The sequence below is a fragment of the Pangasianodon hypophthalmus genome, chromosome 20 (genome assembly GCF_027358585.1).
Source record: "Pangasianodon hypophthalmus isolate fPanHyp1 chromosome 20, fPanHyp1.pri, whole genome shotgun sequence".
NCBI lineage: Eukaryota > Metazoa > Chordata > Actinopteri > Siluriformes > Pangasiidae > Pangasianodon > Pangasianodon hypophthalmus.
Genome location: NC_069729.1, coordinates 1,430,330 through 1,447,780, shown reverse-complemented (window position 1 = coordinate 1,447,780; position 17,451 = coordinate 1,430,330). Strand labels below are relative to the sequence as shown.

General features: G+C 41.0%; 1 protein-coding gene across 2 annotated transcripts in view; it reads right to left on the bottom strand.

Moving 5' to 3' along the window:
- The window catches only part of erc2 (ELKS/RAB6-interacting/CAST family member 2), a 46,614-nt gene that overhangs the window by 11,086 nt on the left and 18,077 nt on the right, over positions 1-17,451 (bottom strand). The window contains exons 3-13 of one of the 2 annotated variants that reach the window (XM_026935442.3): positions 15,374-15,400; positions 13,219-13,656; positions 10,014-10,088; positions 7,711-7,866; positions 5,600-5,767; positions 5,278-5,445; positions 5,031-5,168; positions 4,489-4,629; positions 4,242-4,382; positions 3,024-3,059; positions 1,449-1,651 (exon numbers count right to left, since the gene is read on the bottom strand). In XM_026935442.3, the coding sequence (XP_026791243.3) occupies positions 1,449-1,651; positions 3,024-3,059; positions 4,242-4,382; positions 4,489-4,629; positions 5,031-5,168; positions 5,278-5,445; positions 5,600-5,767; positions 7,711-7,866; positions 10,014-10,088; positions 13,219-13,656; positions 15,374-15,400 (1,691 nt within the window). The remainder of the gene's footprint in view (positions 1-1,448; positions 1,652-3,023; positions 3,060-4,241; positions 4,383-4,488; positions 4,630-5,030; positions 5,169-5,277; positions 5,446-5,599; positions 5,768-7,710; positions 7,867-10,013; positions 10,089-13,218; positions 13,657-15,373; positions 15,401-17,451) is intronic. The other variant, XM_053227139.1, reaches the window with a different exon arrangement.

Here is a 17,451-nt window from a genome sequence, read left to right as displayed (position 1 = left end):
AGAGAAATGCAGCAGCAGTCTCTGAGGGACAGAGAGTACTAGTGAGCCTTAGAAAAATCCTCTCACTTTCCTGCCTTGTTTTTCACAGACGGACCTAATGCTGTGGTATACTTCAAATGATGAAAGGACTGAATGAAAGCGAAACATTGGGTCATATTTAAGAAAAAAAAACTTTCTATGACACTTTGACTCGGACTGTCACTTCTGACCTGAGACAGGATGACTGAGATTTCCATAACTGCATGCAAACATACAAACATCAGATCTGGCTGAAGTAGCTGCTCTGTGCAGTGACACAAACGACAATGTGATATTTGGACCAATCACAGACAAGGGGTAGATCCACTGTCTGTGCCATGTTTCCCCACCTGGATTTCCGAAGTTTGAAGGAAGCAGAAATTCAGACAATAAGGCTCATCTAATTTGATTTGAAGCAGTACAAAACTACTAAACAGACAGTTATATTTATACGAGAGCGACAGCATAGCTTGGTGATGGCCAGCATACAGAAACATTTCACCTACGAAGTGTTGACCTACGAATCAAAGGTGTCAGTTGACTACAGTTTGTTCATTTCTGTTTTTACTGGCTAGCATTTAACAAACTGCTAAAGCACCTCATTTCACAGCACTTACTGGTTAGGTTTAATGTCTAATTACATAACTACATCAGTAACTACATCACTGTGCTCTGAAAATCACAGTCACAAAAAAACTACCATGATGTAAGTAACTTTGGTAGTCAAACATTAATAAAAGTTTTAAATAAAATCTTAATTGGCCAATATTCCCTGTATCAGGATTTTGGACTTTGCATTTTGTGTTTCGGCCACTAGAGGCCCTCAGTGCTCCCACATGTTGTGTTCCTTCTGTCTGTTAATCGTGTCATTACTGCCACCTGTGTCTCATTTCCCTGTGTGTATTTAAGTTGCCCTGCTCCTTAGTCTCCTCACTTGGTGCTTACTAGTGTTGCGAGGCCTACCCTTCATGGCTCATTTAAGGTTCTCTGTCGTGTGAGTGAAAATTTGTAATTTTTGCCATTTTCTCTTAAGAAACAATTTATGTAGGACTACTCCTTTGAGGAGATATTCTGCATTGCCTTTTTTTTCCTTTGGATTTGTGTTTGTTTCTTGTTTTTCGCCTTTTTTCTGTTTGCACTTTTTTGGACTTTGGACTGCATTAAACTCATTGAACTTTCATCCCACCTCAAACCCGAGTTCAAGTCCCGGCCCTGACACCATGTTAGCTCTAAAAACAAAGCTGCACTAGACAATAAGTTGTCAAAAAATGCAAATAAAACCTAATAACGTCAGTCAACATGATGTTGCTGAGCAAAAAATGGGTTTAATTTAAGCAACACAGTAATGATCAACAGAATAGAGAAATCATTTCCCAGAGAAACTCATTCAGTTTATTCAAATAAAATGTCAGAAATGTCAGTGTCCTCACCTCTCCAGCTCAGCAATCTTCTTGTCCTTGTCATTCTTCTCGCTCTCCACATCACGGAGTATATCCAGCAGCCTCTCCACCTCCGTCTGTGCTTTCCCTGACTCCTCCTTATAGAAGGCCACCTCCTTTTCGAGGAGCTTCACGCGCTCCATGTAGTCCGGGTTCCCCCGAGAACCCTGCTGGACCTCCACCTCGTGGGCCTTCTGGAGAGCAAAACACAACGAGTACGGATGGCTAGTAGCGTTAAATCGAGGTGAGTGGACTGTTTCTATGACGTTGGACATTTCTGTGGATATCCGATGAGCTGCATCGATTGTTGGTTTGAGTTGTTCTAACAACTCACATGTAAGGTAACAGATCAACTAAACTAAACTATTAGACTATGTTTACACCTGGTCCAATCACACCCGGATGCGGATCATAAGGACTCCGAAAGCATCTGAGCGAGATAGTCTCAGTCCAATTTCAGTAGCTTGACTCGAATCCAGTGAGAGAGCAATTTTTTTTTGTAGATGTGAACTCTGAAACTAAGCCAAAGGACACTATGCATTTGCTTCATATAATGCATCTTCAAGCTCATTAATAAGGAAATCCAAAACTATTCACACTATCAACTCATTTAAAGTGAGAGTTAGATGGCATGAACAACAACAGCATCCACGGCTGATGACGACAGACACAAAGGAGTGAAAGACAGAGCACAGAGCTGAAACATCACACCACAACACATTACTTTACTCTATTACCCATAAATCTGCACACACATGTTCTCAAACAGATTGACGTGACAGAACTGAAAGTGGCAGGATGTTGACTGACAGACCAGCAAACCAGCAAATGATGCCATGCAGACACGCTGCACTTGCAATGTTTACGTTTACACACAGCCCGAGAGATGAGCAGTCAATCGTTTTTTAAAGCTTCCTTATAAAAGCTGGGATGGTATCGGCAGCGTATTTCAGGCATGAGGAACCCGTTTGCATGGTGCTTAGGTGATATGTGGTTATGGTACATTCTGTATTTCATGAATCCACCTGGACTGTTCTGGTCCCACACTTCTGCGAGTCATCAGATGTAAAAGGTTCCTAATGAATGGCATTAAAATGAATAACCATAGAGGATTTTACAGGAATAATCACAAAGCCATGTAACAGCTATACTGCTTCAGGAGATCAGCGAGATACACCAGAGTTAAAACCATTCAACAGAGGAGGGAGACTATGCCCCTCCCACCCAGACAGAACGGGCTATTTTGCCCCTTGGCTCCCTGCCGTGGATGGCTATGGCAGCCATCTGAGCTTGCAATCTCCCTACGATAAGGAAAATATATACAGTATACAGAAAAATATATACAGTATATTCTTAAACTGAATGACAGTCCCAAAAGCTTTTATCATCTGTCACCAGTTTCTCAGTTCTAGTCTAGCAACTTTGCAGGAACCAAGCTAATTTTGTTGGTTTATAACTGTTATGAAATGCAGTAATGCTTCCTTGTGTGTGTGTGTGTGTGTGTGTGTGTGTGTTTCCTCATGCTTTCAGTACGTGCCATGTGTGTGGTTCCTGAGAGACACTTACAGGGTTGTTCATCTGATTGAACAGCTGCTCGGCTTGCTGCAATGCAACGGCGAGGAGGAGGAGGAGGAGGAGGAGGAGTTAAAAAGACGACGAGGAGGATGAAAAATGAAGAAGGGAGACCCAGAGAAACATTGTTAGGTTTAGCATTAGCCACTTTTTAGGACCAGGTACAGCATAAGTTGCCTTTTTTAAAAATCACTGATCCAGGAACAGTCTTTATTTTGAAAGCTGATCTCAGCTGTTATAAAGAGAACCAGCAAAACCGATCTCGGATCAGTGGAAAAAAAGAGCAACATACCAAATGAAAAGACACAGAGGGACATACAGGGAGCGAGGGAGGGAGGATGGAGTGCAGATTACAGTAACTGTCAGACCAAAGGTGGCCCAGGAGTGAGGTTTTAGTGGCCTGTTATATTACGTAACATAATGGTTTTATTTCAGCTTGTTCTCAGGAGATTTAGTAACTGCTGGGTGTAAATGCCACCAGATTCTGCATTTAGCTTGTAGCTCACTCAGCTACATTTCTGGACAATGGGGTGAAACCTTGGACGGTGAGGTTATTAGTAACACAACGTTTATGTCTTGGTTTAATTATTATTTTGTCCAAAGCGACCTACAACTTCAGGCAAATAGCCATGGGGTATTAACAAGGGATTTTTTTTCTCTAACTTCCCTGTATAAGGTTTCATCTTATTGTCATGTTGCAGGAAGTTGGGAAACTTTCTAGAAATTTGAATCCCCACCTTCAATTATGGTGGAATTTTTTTTCCACTTAATGAAACAAGCAAATAAATACTGTATATACTGTATAAAGTTTAGATAGATATTTTAAATTTATATAAATATTTTTAAAAATTATGTTATATAATATATTATGTATTTACAAAAACATTCACTGTTCATCTGTTATCTCCAAATAGCCAAGAAGTGTATCCAAGTGTAGGGTTGTTATCTCAATGTGGCTCTCTGATGGGGCTTAATTCATTAATTGATTGGGATTAAGTATTAATTATAAATAAATAAATACATTATATACATGAAATATCATCATTTTAAACAATTTTTTACTTTTCTTTCCTAGCCCATACATTTTCTGCCATTTTACACTAATTAAATGAACCAGTAAACCTTTCTTGAATTGACTTGAATAGTTCTATCCAGTGCATCCATTAATCCATCAAGCTCCATGAATTCGGATTGGTCTGATTAATAGCATACCTTCTGCAGCTGCGTCTCCAGTTTACTGCACTCCTCCTTCTTCTGCTCGATGGCGATCTCCAAAGATTTCAGCTTAGAGTCTTTCTTCAGGCCGGACGAGGCCAAAGAAGAGGCATGTTCTTTCAGGTCTATTAAACTCGACTGGTGACGGAGGGAGAGAAAGCAAGACGTTAATGAGCAGATGGTACACTAGGAAAACATCCTGTAGAGCGCGCACACACACACACACACACACACACACACTCACCTCTTTCTCTGTAAGCTCCACCTGCAGATTGCTGACCTTCTCCTTCAGCTCCTTGTTCTCTTTCTTGTACGAGTCGAGCTCCTCCATGCGCTCCCGGTCCTCCCGCTCTCTCTGCTCCTTCAGACGCTCGATAATTCGCTCCTGAGATACAGGACATAAATTTATACATTTAAAATTTATATCCTGAATTTATATATTTCTGTAAAGCTGCTTCATGACAATGTCCATTGTTTAAAGCCTTATACAAATAAATAAATAATATTGGCATTCATATTCATAATCATATTCACAATCGCATTCATATTCAAAATCAACAACCAAAATCTGTAAGTCTTATTTAACTACAGGAGCCAGTTATTCAGTCTGTTCACTATTTACACGCTTCTCGACATAACACGTGGAGAAGCTGGCTTAAACAGATATTTTCATAAATAAGCCTGATTTTTATTCTCTGTAACTGGCAGGCACTGAGACCACACCTCCTTCACTGAGACTGACACAAAGGCCACGCCTTTATCGAGACTACTCCAGCAGCAGTTCACCTTCTCGGACAGAGCCTCCTCCAGTGTGGCAAGCGCCGTGTCCGTGTTGGTCGAGTCGGTCTGCAGGGACTTCACTCGGTCCTTCAGGTTCCCCAGTTGTTTATCTTTATCTCGCAGCTGCTCCTGCAGGTTCTCAATCTGAGACAGAAACAGAGAAAAAGAGAAAGAGAGAGATTTAACACACGCAGGTTCTTGTGTAGGCACAGCTAGCAAATTCCTTCTTTAATTCCCATCCCAGGGGACGTACCTTCTTCTGCAGCACATTGATCTTGCGCTCTTTGACCTCCAGCATGTCCTTCATGTCGCGGATCTCCCCAGCGAGTGTGCCTTTCTCCTCAGTCAAGTCCTGCAGCTGCTTACTCTTCTTATTGAGGAAGGACTCCTTTTCCTCGAGACGCAGCCGCAGGGCGTCCACCTGCACCACCACACACACCACCATCACCCACATCCCATAATATCCCTCTACACAGCACACTGCTAGAAATGTGCAACAAGTCCTCTGAGAATACACTGTAACTAAAGAATAATAATAGTGTGTGTGTGTGTGTGTGTGTGTGTGTGTGTGAGACCTCAGTCTGCAGGATAGCAGCTCGCTGCTCTTTGGCCGTCAGAGACTCTTTGAGAACCTCGATGTGCTGCTTGCAGTCTGAGTTCTGATTGTTCAGAGTCTCGAGCTTCGTCTGCAGAGCCAGCAGCTCTGACTCCTTCTTCGACAGCTCCTGCTTCAGCTGATCAATCTGAAGAGAAAACAATAAATTAGGTCTAAAGTGTATAAAACTCATTTACCTAGAAGTGAAAGCAGCAATTAAGCAATTAAAAGAAAATTAAAAAAATAATAACAAGTAAAAAAATAATGCTTAAAGTAATTTTTTTTCAATTGTTAATCTAATGGTAACATTATCAACAGAAATACTTAACATTAAAATAAATGATAGCTTTTTATGTAATTATATATTCTGTATTATAAATTAATTGCTGTGGTATAAGAGGAATAAAACACTCTGGGACATGGTGTCATTGGAAAATAATAATTTATTAGCCAATAATCCAAAATAATCAACCACCTCGTCGCAGGAAAGTAATTAATAGCCCAGAGGACACAAACCTGGCAAATGTGAGCACTGGGTAAGAATTTAGTAACTAATTATATATTATTTACTGCTTTAATTAACATGCATTAAAGTAAATATAATTAAAGAAAATTTACGAAATGCTTTAATTTAAATTACAACAGAGCCGACTCATTTCCCAGACGAAACATTAAATGGAACTACAAATGGACAAAAAGTGTCACATCATTATTTAATTAAAATATATATATTTATAATATATATATATATATATATATATATATATATATATATATATATATATATATATATATATATATATATACATATTATACATATCACCATGGTGTTTTTGTTTAACATGTATGTATTCAACTGTACTAATATAAATATAAGGTCAAAGGTGAAACTTCGGTTGTTTTTCCTCCATGTTTATATCCTGAACGTTAAACACATCAAGCACACTAATCACAGTAAATACACTAAACACACAGCCTATAATAAGGAGGTGTCACTTTATTTGTTGCATCAATTAATTTGCATAATGGTCATCAGAAAAATGGCTTTATGAATCATGAATCATGAATCACGATTTGTGAATTGTGAATCGTGAATCATGAATCAACTGCAAACAGGGACAAACATTAAAATGCAACAAACACTAAGATGGGATTTCGGAACGTTACAGATGACAGATGGTATTTAACGAACATAGAGGACTAATATTGAAGACGTGTTAACGTGCTATGGCGTGTTTGTGTTTCGACGTGCCTCTCACCCTGACTGCAGATGACACCCTGATGCAGGAACGGTGCAGTAAATGAACTCGCATCCATCATCAGTGCAGCTCTGCTCCCATTAAACACACGCTCACTATTCATTACGCGGCAGGGCTTTCTATCATTAATGAACTGTTCGCTTAAAATGCAGTACTTTTTATTCATTTGTAGTTACATTTAACGTTAAATCAGTTCCTGTTCTCACTTACGTTATAGAAGCTATAAACAGTTGTTCCCTCTCCAGCGTCACTTTTTTCTCTTTCTTGAAGTTAATAAGACAAAAAAAACCTCTGCTTGTCATGATAGCAAGAAACTGCAAAGCTCAAACTCCTCTGTCCTTACAGCTTACCTCTGACTGTTACAAAGCGCTGACACTGGAGACTCCTTCCATAAATGTTAAATAAACGTCTCCTTACAGAAAATGTCACCGTATCAATGACCGTTTTCTAGCATCCGCTGTACAGGTCCCTGTCAATGAGCTGTTACTATAGAAACGATAACTTATCAGAACGAGTGCATTAATATAAACCTGTGAGCTGCAGCTGCACTACTGTCAGAGCTGCTGTTATAGGAAATTAATCAACACCTTCTGACCAATCAGGATCCAGAACTCAACCAGTAATTGCTGAATTCAGATACTGGTGGTCTTATTAGTGTGCACACACACACACACACACACACATACTGTGTTAGAGAAATCAAAACCATTCTCTAGAACAAACAACAAGCCTCAAAACCCCACGACATCGAGTTCTCTTTGTTCTCTTGCTAAAGCAGAAGAAATCTCAGCAGCAGCAGCAGCAGCAGGTAGCAGGCGTAGAGCTGCTTTACCTTGGTCTTCATGAATTTGGAGTGGTTCTTGTACACCTCCATCTGTTTGATTTCTTCCTCGCGGTCTTCGGTGCTCAGCAGGCCGTTGGCCTTCAGCATCTGAATCTCGTCCTCCAGGTCTCGGATGTTCCGCTCCAGAGACGCAATCTTCGTATCCTGGAGGAAGAGTTTGGATGAGAAATTAGCAGCACTTGGCTCCATGCTGGTGGACTAATGCACTAGTGCTTTCATGGACTACTCAAACGATATCAGAGTGAAAAACAAGAAACCCAGAGAGACGAAGAGAGAGAGAGAGAGAGAGAGAGAGAGGGAAAGAGAGAGAGAGGGAAAGAGAGAGAAGCCGTGGGTGTTGTGCAGGAAAGAGAAGAGCTGCAGTGCAGAATCCTGTTCCTGTCATGCTAATGGAGTGGCATCTAAGCGCTGTTCAGTTGAACTGGACACGCATCCGGTTGCAGATAAGAGAGATACAGAACAGAACAGAACAGAGAGATAGAGAGAGAGAGGAGAGAGAGAGAGGAGAGAGAGAGAGAAGAGAGAGAGAGAAGTCTGTGGGGTGTGTGTGGTTCATTCTCGGACTGCAAAACTGCAACAGCATGCTTCTCGGCTTTTTAAATAAATAATAGCAAGCCTTTCAGATTAGCCGTGGCCCGTTTCACATTCCCACAGAGAACTCTGAAAGAGAGCATCCTTTCTCACTCCCTATCACTCGTTCACTTGTTCACTTCCTCTCACATATCACAATTTGGTTAGTACTGATCATTGTTGAGATATTTAACCTCGGCAATATTATCACAGTACATACCTTCATTACTTTACTCCTGCACACTTTTAAACAGGTTATTAGTCTGGAAGTGGTTTAGTGGTTCATGACTGAACTCCTGATTGAAGTACAGCATGGCTAACTAAGGCTAACCAGAAAGTTATTGAGATTGTGTTATGCAAGCTGGTTCATTTAAAAAGCACAACAACGTCTAGCAACGCACGAGAATACACACGACTGGTAGCTAACAGACAAGCATTCTGCATACTTGTAATTGTAAATTCAGAGAGACAGTTTGATCCACAAAACTTTCATGCAAATGTGGTGTGGTGAAGAGAATTATGGGATTGGCTACATCAGGGAAGTTGCACACAACTTTGCGTTGAAATACAGAGCAAAATACGGTACCTCTGAAGGCACAGCCATCTGGAACCAAGCTTCTTTCAAAGGTAACATATTTCAATCATCTTTCAATGTAGGTGCAAATGATGCCCAAAAATGCTGCCTACCTAGGGAGCTTCCTTTAGTTTAATACGCAATCCATCTGGCTACCTGTTTTTTGAGCGTTTTTGAGAGAAGCACACAGCTTGGCCAAACCCTCATGCATTTAGAAGGCCCATGCTGTTGCTACAGTTTCATTTCAATTTCATTAAAGCAAGCGTTTCATCTGCGCACGCTGTATTTACAAACAAACCGCAAATATATTCAAAGGAGAAAAAAAAAATGTTCTGCACTGTACCCTTTACGTGCAAATGATCAGCATCAGCATCCCTGCCCTTCCTCTCGTCTCGGCTCTCCTTTCCCCTTCTCTCTCTCTCTCACTCTCTCTCTCGCTCTCTCTCTCTCTCACACACACACACACACACACACACACACACGCCTATGTTAGTGGTTTCACCGTTGTAAACAACCCGCTCCTGTTCCCATGGTAACAGCATCAGTCCTCCACCAATGGCAGGAGGATGAGAGAGAGGAGAGAGTGTGTGCTACGGGAGACTGATGCATGATGGGAGTTTACTAGGAGGGAGTAGGCGAGTTAACGAGTGGTGATTGGATGGCATGAGATTGGAGAGGGAACCAGTTGGTCATATGGGCCTCATTCTGGTATCACGTGGGTGCTGCAGTGGAGCATTCTGGGTATTATTACTCTGGGGGAGTCCAATCACGAAGGTCCTAAAGGGTGTGTGTGTGTGTGTGTGTGTGTGTGTGTGTGTGTAAAGGAGCTGCATGAGGTCATGCTTTATTTTTAGAAGTGTGTGTAATGGCCCTGCTGGCAAGGAGGTGGCAGCCTAGTGTAGCCAAGTATACACACACACACACACACACACACACACACACACACACTTGGTCTTTCATCTAAGCATCCCACAGAGCCTTATCCTCTTCTTCCTTCTGTTTCTTTGCCACTCTCCCCTTATAATTTCATTTGTTCATGTAACAATAATAATTTCATTTGTTCATTATTAAATTACGCATCTCATGACTCTTTGATGAGGTGATGAGGGTTTTCAGTTTATTTTACAAACTTTAGCTTCACTCATACCTTCATCTCTATGATCGTTTGCAGGGCTTTGGTCTTGCTCGGGTCCTGGTGCAGCTGGTTTCTTCGGTGAAGCTCCTGAAAATAAAGGGCAGGAGTCAGGAAACACTACGAATGTTACATTTATTCATTTTGGAGATGCGCTGATATAAAACCACTTCCGAATCAGAAAAAAAACGATTCAGATGAGCTGTTGATGGTTGCAGATTGAGGACTGCATCGTGACTGGGATCCCATAGGACCCAGTGAAAAAGTCGCAGGAGTAAATGCATTACTAGTATAACACTAATAACTGCAGTAGTGGGTGGGATCAGTCAACAGTTTCCGCAGGATTGGGAATATAAAAACAGTCCTGTGTGTACCTCTAGGAGCAGAAAAGCCTTCCAACTGTGAACTTCCTGGTCACTGGGCCAGAACCTTGTTTTTTTTCCACCCCAACCTGAATTTTGCCCAATTTAGTTACCGATCCAGGGTGGTGAAGGCGAACACATGCTTCCTGTGATCAAGACGAAGCCAACCACCCAATGTTCACAGGAAAACAAGGCCCCTCTTCCCATCCAGAAATTAAATTTAGGAAAAGTTTTGTCCTACACAGAAACATGTGAATGTGTTTGAACCCTCATGTAACATACAACGTATAATTCCTGACTACAAAGACGTTAGAACATCAGTCCTGGATGTAGATTACGGAGGCTGTTGCTTTCTAAGCGTACCACCATTTTACTTAAAAAGACAACACTAAAATGCATCCTGTCACCAGTAACTACTTCCTGTTTACTGCCCCGCCCCCTTGTTTAATTGACATCTTAAATAGCTAAGAAACCTTCTACTGTTTTGAAAAAAAAATTATTCCATTCCAGGCTTTCTGAAACCTGTTCTGACAAAGTCTAAACCAGCCTTCATAGCCACAGTATGACTATACACTCCCGTGTCAGGTAATTATTCCCCTTCATAACAGATCACACACCTGCGTCAGGTAATTATTCACCCGCTTCAGGTAATTATTCTCCTTCATAACAGATCACACACCTGCGTCAGGTAATTATTCCCCTTCGTAACAGATCACACACCCGCGTCAGGTAATTATTCACCCGCTTCAGGTAATTATTCTCCTTCGTAACAGATCACACACCCGCCTCAGGTAATTATTCTCCTTCGTAACAGATCACACACCCGCTTCAGGTAATTATTCTCCTTCGTAACAGATCACACACCTGTGTCAGGTAATTATTCTCCTTCGTAACAGATCACACACCTGTGTCAGGTAATTATTCTCCTTCGTAACAGATCACACTCCCGTGTCAGGTAATTATTCTCCTTCGTAACAGATCACACACCCGCGTCAGGTAATTATTCTCCTTCGTAACAGATCACACACCCGTGTCAGGTAATTATTCTCCTTCGTAACAGATCACACACCCGCGTCAGGTAATTATTCCCCTTCGTAACAGATCACACACCCGTGTCAGGTAATTATTCCCCTTCGTAACAGATCACACACCCGTGTCAGGTAATTATTCTCCTTCGTAACAGATCACACACCCGCGTCAGGTAATTATTCCCCTTCGTAACAGATCACACACCTGTGTCAGGTAATTATTCTCCTTCGTAACAGATCACACACCTGTGTCAGGTAATTATTCCCCTTCGTAACAGATCACACACCCGCGTCAGGTAATTATTCCCCTTCGTAACAGATCACACACCCGCTTCAGGTAATTATTCTCCTTCGTAACAGATCACACACCCGCTTCAGGTAATTATTCTCCTTCGTAACAGATCACACACCTGTGTCAGGTAATTATTCCCCTTCGTAACAGATCACACACCCGCTTCAGGTAATTATTCTCCTTCGTAACAGATCACACACCCGCTTCAGGTAATTATTCCCCTTCGTAACAGATCACACACCTGTGTCAGGTAATTATTCTCCTTCGTAACAGATCACACACCTGTGTCAGGTAATTATTCTCCTTCGTAACAGATCACACACCTGTGTCAGGTAATTATTCTCCTTCGTAACAGATCACACACCTGTGTCAGGTAATTATTCTCCTTCGTAACAGATCACACACCTGTGTCAGGTAATTATTCTCCTTCGTAACAGATCACACACCCGCGTCAGGTAATTATTCCCCTTCGTAACAGATCACACACCCGTGTCAGGTAATTATTCCCCTTCGTAACAGATCACACACCCGTGTCAGGTAATTATTCTCCTTCGTAACAGATCACACACCCGCGTCAGGTAATTATTCCCCTTCGTAACAGATCACACACCTGTGTCAGGTAATTATTCTCCTTCGTAACAGATCACACACCTGTGTCAGGTAATTATTCCCCTTCGTAACAGATCACACACCCGCGTCAGGTAATTATTCCCCTTCGTAACAGATCACACACCCGCTTCAGGTAATTATTCTCCTTCGTAACAGATCACACACCCGCTTCAGGTAATTATTCTCCTTCGTAACAGATCACACACCTGTGTCAGGTAATTATTCCCCTTCGTAACAGATCACACACCCGCTTCAGGTAATTATTCTCCTTCGTAACAGATCACACACCCGCTTCAGGTAATTATTCCCCTTCGTAACAGATCACACACCTGTGTCAGGTAATTATTCTCCTTCGTAACAGATCACACACCTGTGTCAGGTAATTATTCTCCTTCGTAACAGATCACACACCTGTGTCAGGTAATTATTCTCCTTCGTAACAGATCACACACCTGTGTCAGGTAATTATTCTCCTTCGTAACAGATCACACACCTGTGTCAGGTAATTATTCTCCTTCGTAACAGATCACACACCCGTGTCAGGTAATTATTCTCCTTCGTAACAGATCACACACCCGCGTCAGGTAATTATTCCCCTTCGTAACAGATCACACACCCGCGTCAGGTAATTATTCTCCTTCGTAACAGATCACACACCCGCGTCAGGTAATTATTCCCCTTCGTAACAGATCACACACCTGTGTCAGGTAATTATTCTCCTTCGTAACAGATCACACACCCGCGTCAGGTAATTATTCTCCTTCGTAACAGATCACACACCTGTGTCAGGTAATTATTCTCCTTCGTAACAGATCACACACCCGTGTCAGGTAATTATTCTCCTTCATAACAGATCACACACCTGCGTTAGGTAATTATTCTCCTTCGTAACAGGTAAATGATCATGCATGTGTGTCAGGTGAGTGCACCTCTCTCAGATGAAGGTTCTCTTTCTCCTTCTGGTCCAGTATGACCTCGAGGTGGCCTAGCTGAGCCTCAGCCTCTGCGATTCGTCTCGCCCTGTCCTGCTCCTCCTCGTCCGTGGTTCTACCAGTGACCGGGGGGAGCCCTTTGCTCTGCAGCATCTCCAGCAGCTTCTTGATGGACTCGTCCCTGGCGCCAAGCGTCTGCTTCTGCGTCTCAATCCTCAGCTCCATCTCCTCCAGAGTCTTCCTCAGAAGGAAGAGCTCCTTGGCCTGGCGGTCGTGTTCGGCCTGCAGGCGGCGGAAGTTCTCTTCGGTCAGCTCGATGGTGGTGAAGTGTTCGGCTCCAGCAGGTCTGGAGTTGCTTTCCTGCTGCAGGAGGTGGTTCAGGTCACGCTGTGTCCTCAGCTCATCCTGAAGAGCCTGAATGGTCATCTGAAGATGCTAGAGGAAGGCAGAGACGTACATTAACACCACTGGTTTTAGGACCAGTGGAAAAAATGAGGCATTTAATCCTTCTAATACAATAATGATGAATAAAAGTAAAAATAAATAAATAATACATTTATATTAGTCACATGAAACATTCATGTTATTATTCAGGTGTGAAAAAAAGTTTTTTCAATTTTATTTTTTCAATTATTTTTTAATTTATTTTTTTATTGGACATTAAATCCCTTTAGCACATCATTAACTGGAATATTTTGTATTCATGACTTTCACAGCTCAAGAGGGAAATTGTATCTATCACTGGACTGGAGGTGTGATGTTAGACCTGTCTCTTAGGAATCCTGGCTAAATTACCACCTGAAGGAACCCACATGCTACATCCGCTAATGAGAACGTAGACTTTTAATGGCGTCACTTAATCTATGTAGTGCAATTAGGGCCTTTGGCAAAAGTACTAAATATATAAGACAAACGTAAGAGCTGAAAGTGGAGCATGTGCAGCCGTCCTGCTTTCAGCTCTGCTCTTCCACATCATCCATATCATTCCATCTCTCGCGTCCTCACTCTTGCTTTTGCCTTTTCTGTCGTTTGAAGCGAAAAGCAACCCGGAGAGTGAGAAAGCCACCGTATCTATAAAAAAAGCATCATTCATCACTTTTTGCGTAGTTTAGATTAATCTTCCCTGCTCTTTATTTAAATTAGATAATGAAATTTTTATCTGCTCTTACAGATGATAGATCATCATTATTATCTATATATACTTCATTTTACTGAACTCATTATTCTGTGCTTTTATCTGAATTATTACATTTTTTCTAGCTCACATACTGTATTTCTGTGCTCTTTCACCTTACATCTTCATTATTTTGTACTATTTCAGTCTCAGATCTTTATTTCTTTTTCAGCTTATCCACATCCAGACTCTGTTCTTTTTCATTTTAACTATATTTAAACATATTTTAACATTTTTCTCTTTTTTACCATGATCTTTACCATGACCTTCATCCTTATTTTTTTTCTTTCATTCCAGTCTTTAATTTTCCCTGCTTTTTCACTCAGGGCTTTTCATCTTATTTAGATAATTATGCTGTAGCATTTCAAATGCTCTCGGATCGATTCAGTGTTCGGGGTTTTTTTGTTTGTTTGTTTGTTTTTTTGCTTTTACTTAGATCATTATTTGCTTGTTTTCACTTCTCCTAGAGATAATGGATTTGATATAATTGCCCGTACAGTCTTGCCTTGTCCAGCTCATCAGTCAGCGCCTTTCTTTTAAATTACAAAATCTATCCCAGTTTTTCTACATCATTCCACTTCTCTGTGCTTTTTCAGCTTCAGTGTTTCTGCCTAGAGTTTCCAGTCTATCAGATACTAGAAAAGCGTACCTAATAAATTATTTCCACTGTGCTTCTGAGAGATGGGACAGATAAAAAAAAACACCAAGCAGGAATTTGTACCAGGGCATGATGGGAAAAGGGTTGTGGATGGGACAGAAGAGGAAACAGTGGGAGCCTTCAGTTTTACTGAAATACTGATCCAGGATCAGTTTTCAGCAAGTTAAGAAGAGTGAGAGTTTTAGGCGAACACATGGAGCATGCAGCAAACACCCACACACACATACACACATACACACACACTGTACAGACGCACAGTTTAACGCTTCACACAAACACACACACAGCCAGAGCAGTGTTATGCGAGCAGTGTAACACACCTTTGTCCTGCGAGCGTCCAGCAGGTGCTGATGGGAAAAATGGAGAGTGTGAAGAGCGTCAGAGCAGAAAATCACGACACACAGTGAGGACAGAGAGAAGCGTGTGTGTTACAGGCTGCACGATATGACCCAATAGATCGCATTGTGATTAAACTGTATCTTATAATTATAATTAACAGAACTAAAAGTCCACACACTAAAGCCAGGTTTACACTGTACGGTTTTGCTGTCACCAAGAAAAAAAGCACATCGTAAGACAACAGTTTGGTCGTGAGGAGAGATCAGTGATCTTAGAACACATCATGTGACCAAACATGGCTGACGACAAATTTCTGATTAAAATCCTACGAGCTCTGCTTTGACACTCGTCTAAAATCCACCAACAGGATAACGGCAAATTCAGGGGCAGTAAATATAACGTGCTAATGGACAGGGAAAATAATCTCAAGCTCACTTTGTGTTAGTTTGTGTTAAAGCGCCTCTTTTTCTGCACAAGCTGATTTCTGGATCATGCTGATCGATGACGTAAACACAACGTAAGAATATTATTTTCTTTAATCCTGAGTTACAGGATCTTCATGTAATCTGAAATAGACCTGATGTCGGAAATTGGGATGAGATTTTATTGGGATCTTGTAGAGCGTGACAAGTAATGATCTTAAAATGATTGTATTTAGGGCTTATTTGCGTATTGCAGTCCTCTGCCATATCAATAATCTTTTTTTATAAGATTATGGAGCTTTCATATAAATAGCAAATATATAATTATTTCTGTGTAAAATTTAAGAAGCAAACGAATCAAAAGTCAATCACCAAACACGTGTCATGTGAGAGCAAACCTCTAGCCCTTCTGGGGAAGGGTAACAGTTCTCAAAACTGAGGTTTCGCTCCTTTGAGTAATAATATGTTGTTGCAACCCCACAGTGTCTCGCAGTGATTTATATTAAAGATGTTGAATAAGATTAAAATCCATCAACCCTTTTTTTGGAAAGAGACAAGACACAGGACATTTATATATAGTTAATGTCATGGTGTGTAACGCAGTGTGTAACGCAGTGTGTAACGCAGTGTGTAACGCAGTGTGTAGTTCGTCCAGCAGGAGGCGACGCAGCATCACACAACCTCAGTGCAGTGTTCAGATTTGACCAGCAGGGAGCAGCAGAGTGAGAATCTGTGTGTGTGTGTGTGTGTGTGTGTGTGTGTGTGTGTGTGTGTGTCTTCAGCCTGTTCCATGCAGTTTGGTGTTACTTATCACTACACAGTTTACACACACACAGATAAATGATTCTTGCAGAACCACTAGCCTCTAGTAAGACAGATTTTAAAATGACTCTGAATAAATATTACATGTTGTTGAAAATCACCTAAACTCTGTGAACAATGTCACACACACACACAATAAATAATTTCCAGTTTTTCCATACACAGGTCCTGACTTTGTCAAGGCGTCATTGAAACAACCATGGCTTCAATTTAAATAACTTTTTTTTTTTTAAATGAATATCTAATCACAACATGACCTTAAGACATCATCACAAGTACAAGTAGCAGTTTAAGTACATGGTCCTGCTTGTATTTACACGACGTATCAGTTTACCGAGCATCCTGTGTTCCCAGGTTCCGATGTTTACAGGCTCCTATATTCCCAGGGATCTATTTTTCCAGGAGTCTATATATTCTCTCAGGTCAGTTAGCCATCGCCTGCTCCAGTTGTGCCTAAGCTCCGCCCCCTGTGACCCTGGGACACCTGTAAGATCTGAGTGTCGTCTTTGATATACCTGTATGCTGAATGGGTATTACACTGATTGCTCATTTTTCTGTTATTTTTCCATTCTTTATAAACCTCTCTAATTTGAAGTTTGCTTTCATATTTCTTAAAAACGACACACTGGTTTGACTTCATATTAAAAAAGCACATACTACAAAATATACCATTTTTTTGTTTACTTATTGAAACATCACTATTCCTCACAGTGCATTTTCTTTATTTTTCCTTTAAGTCTAGTCTATTTTTTTTAGTTATTATAAATTATAGAACTGACATGTTCATTTTTTTATATTATAAATGTTTTAAAAGT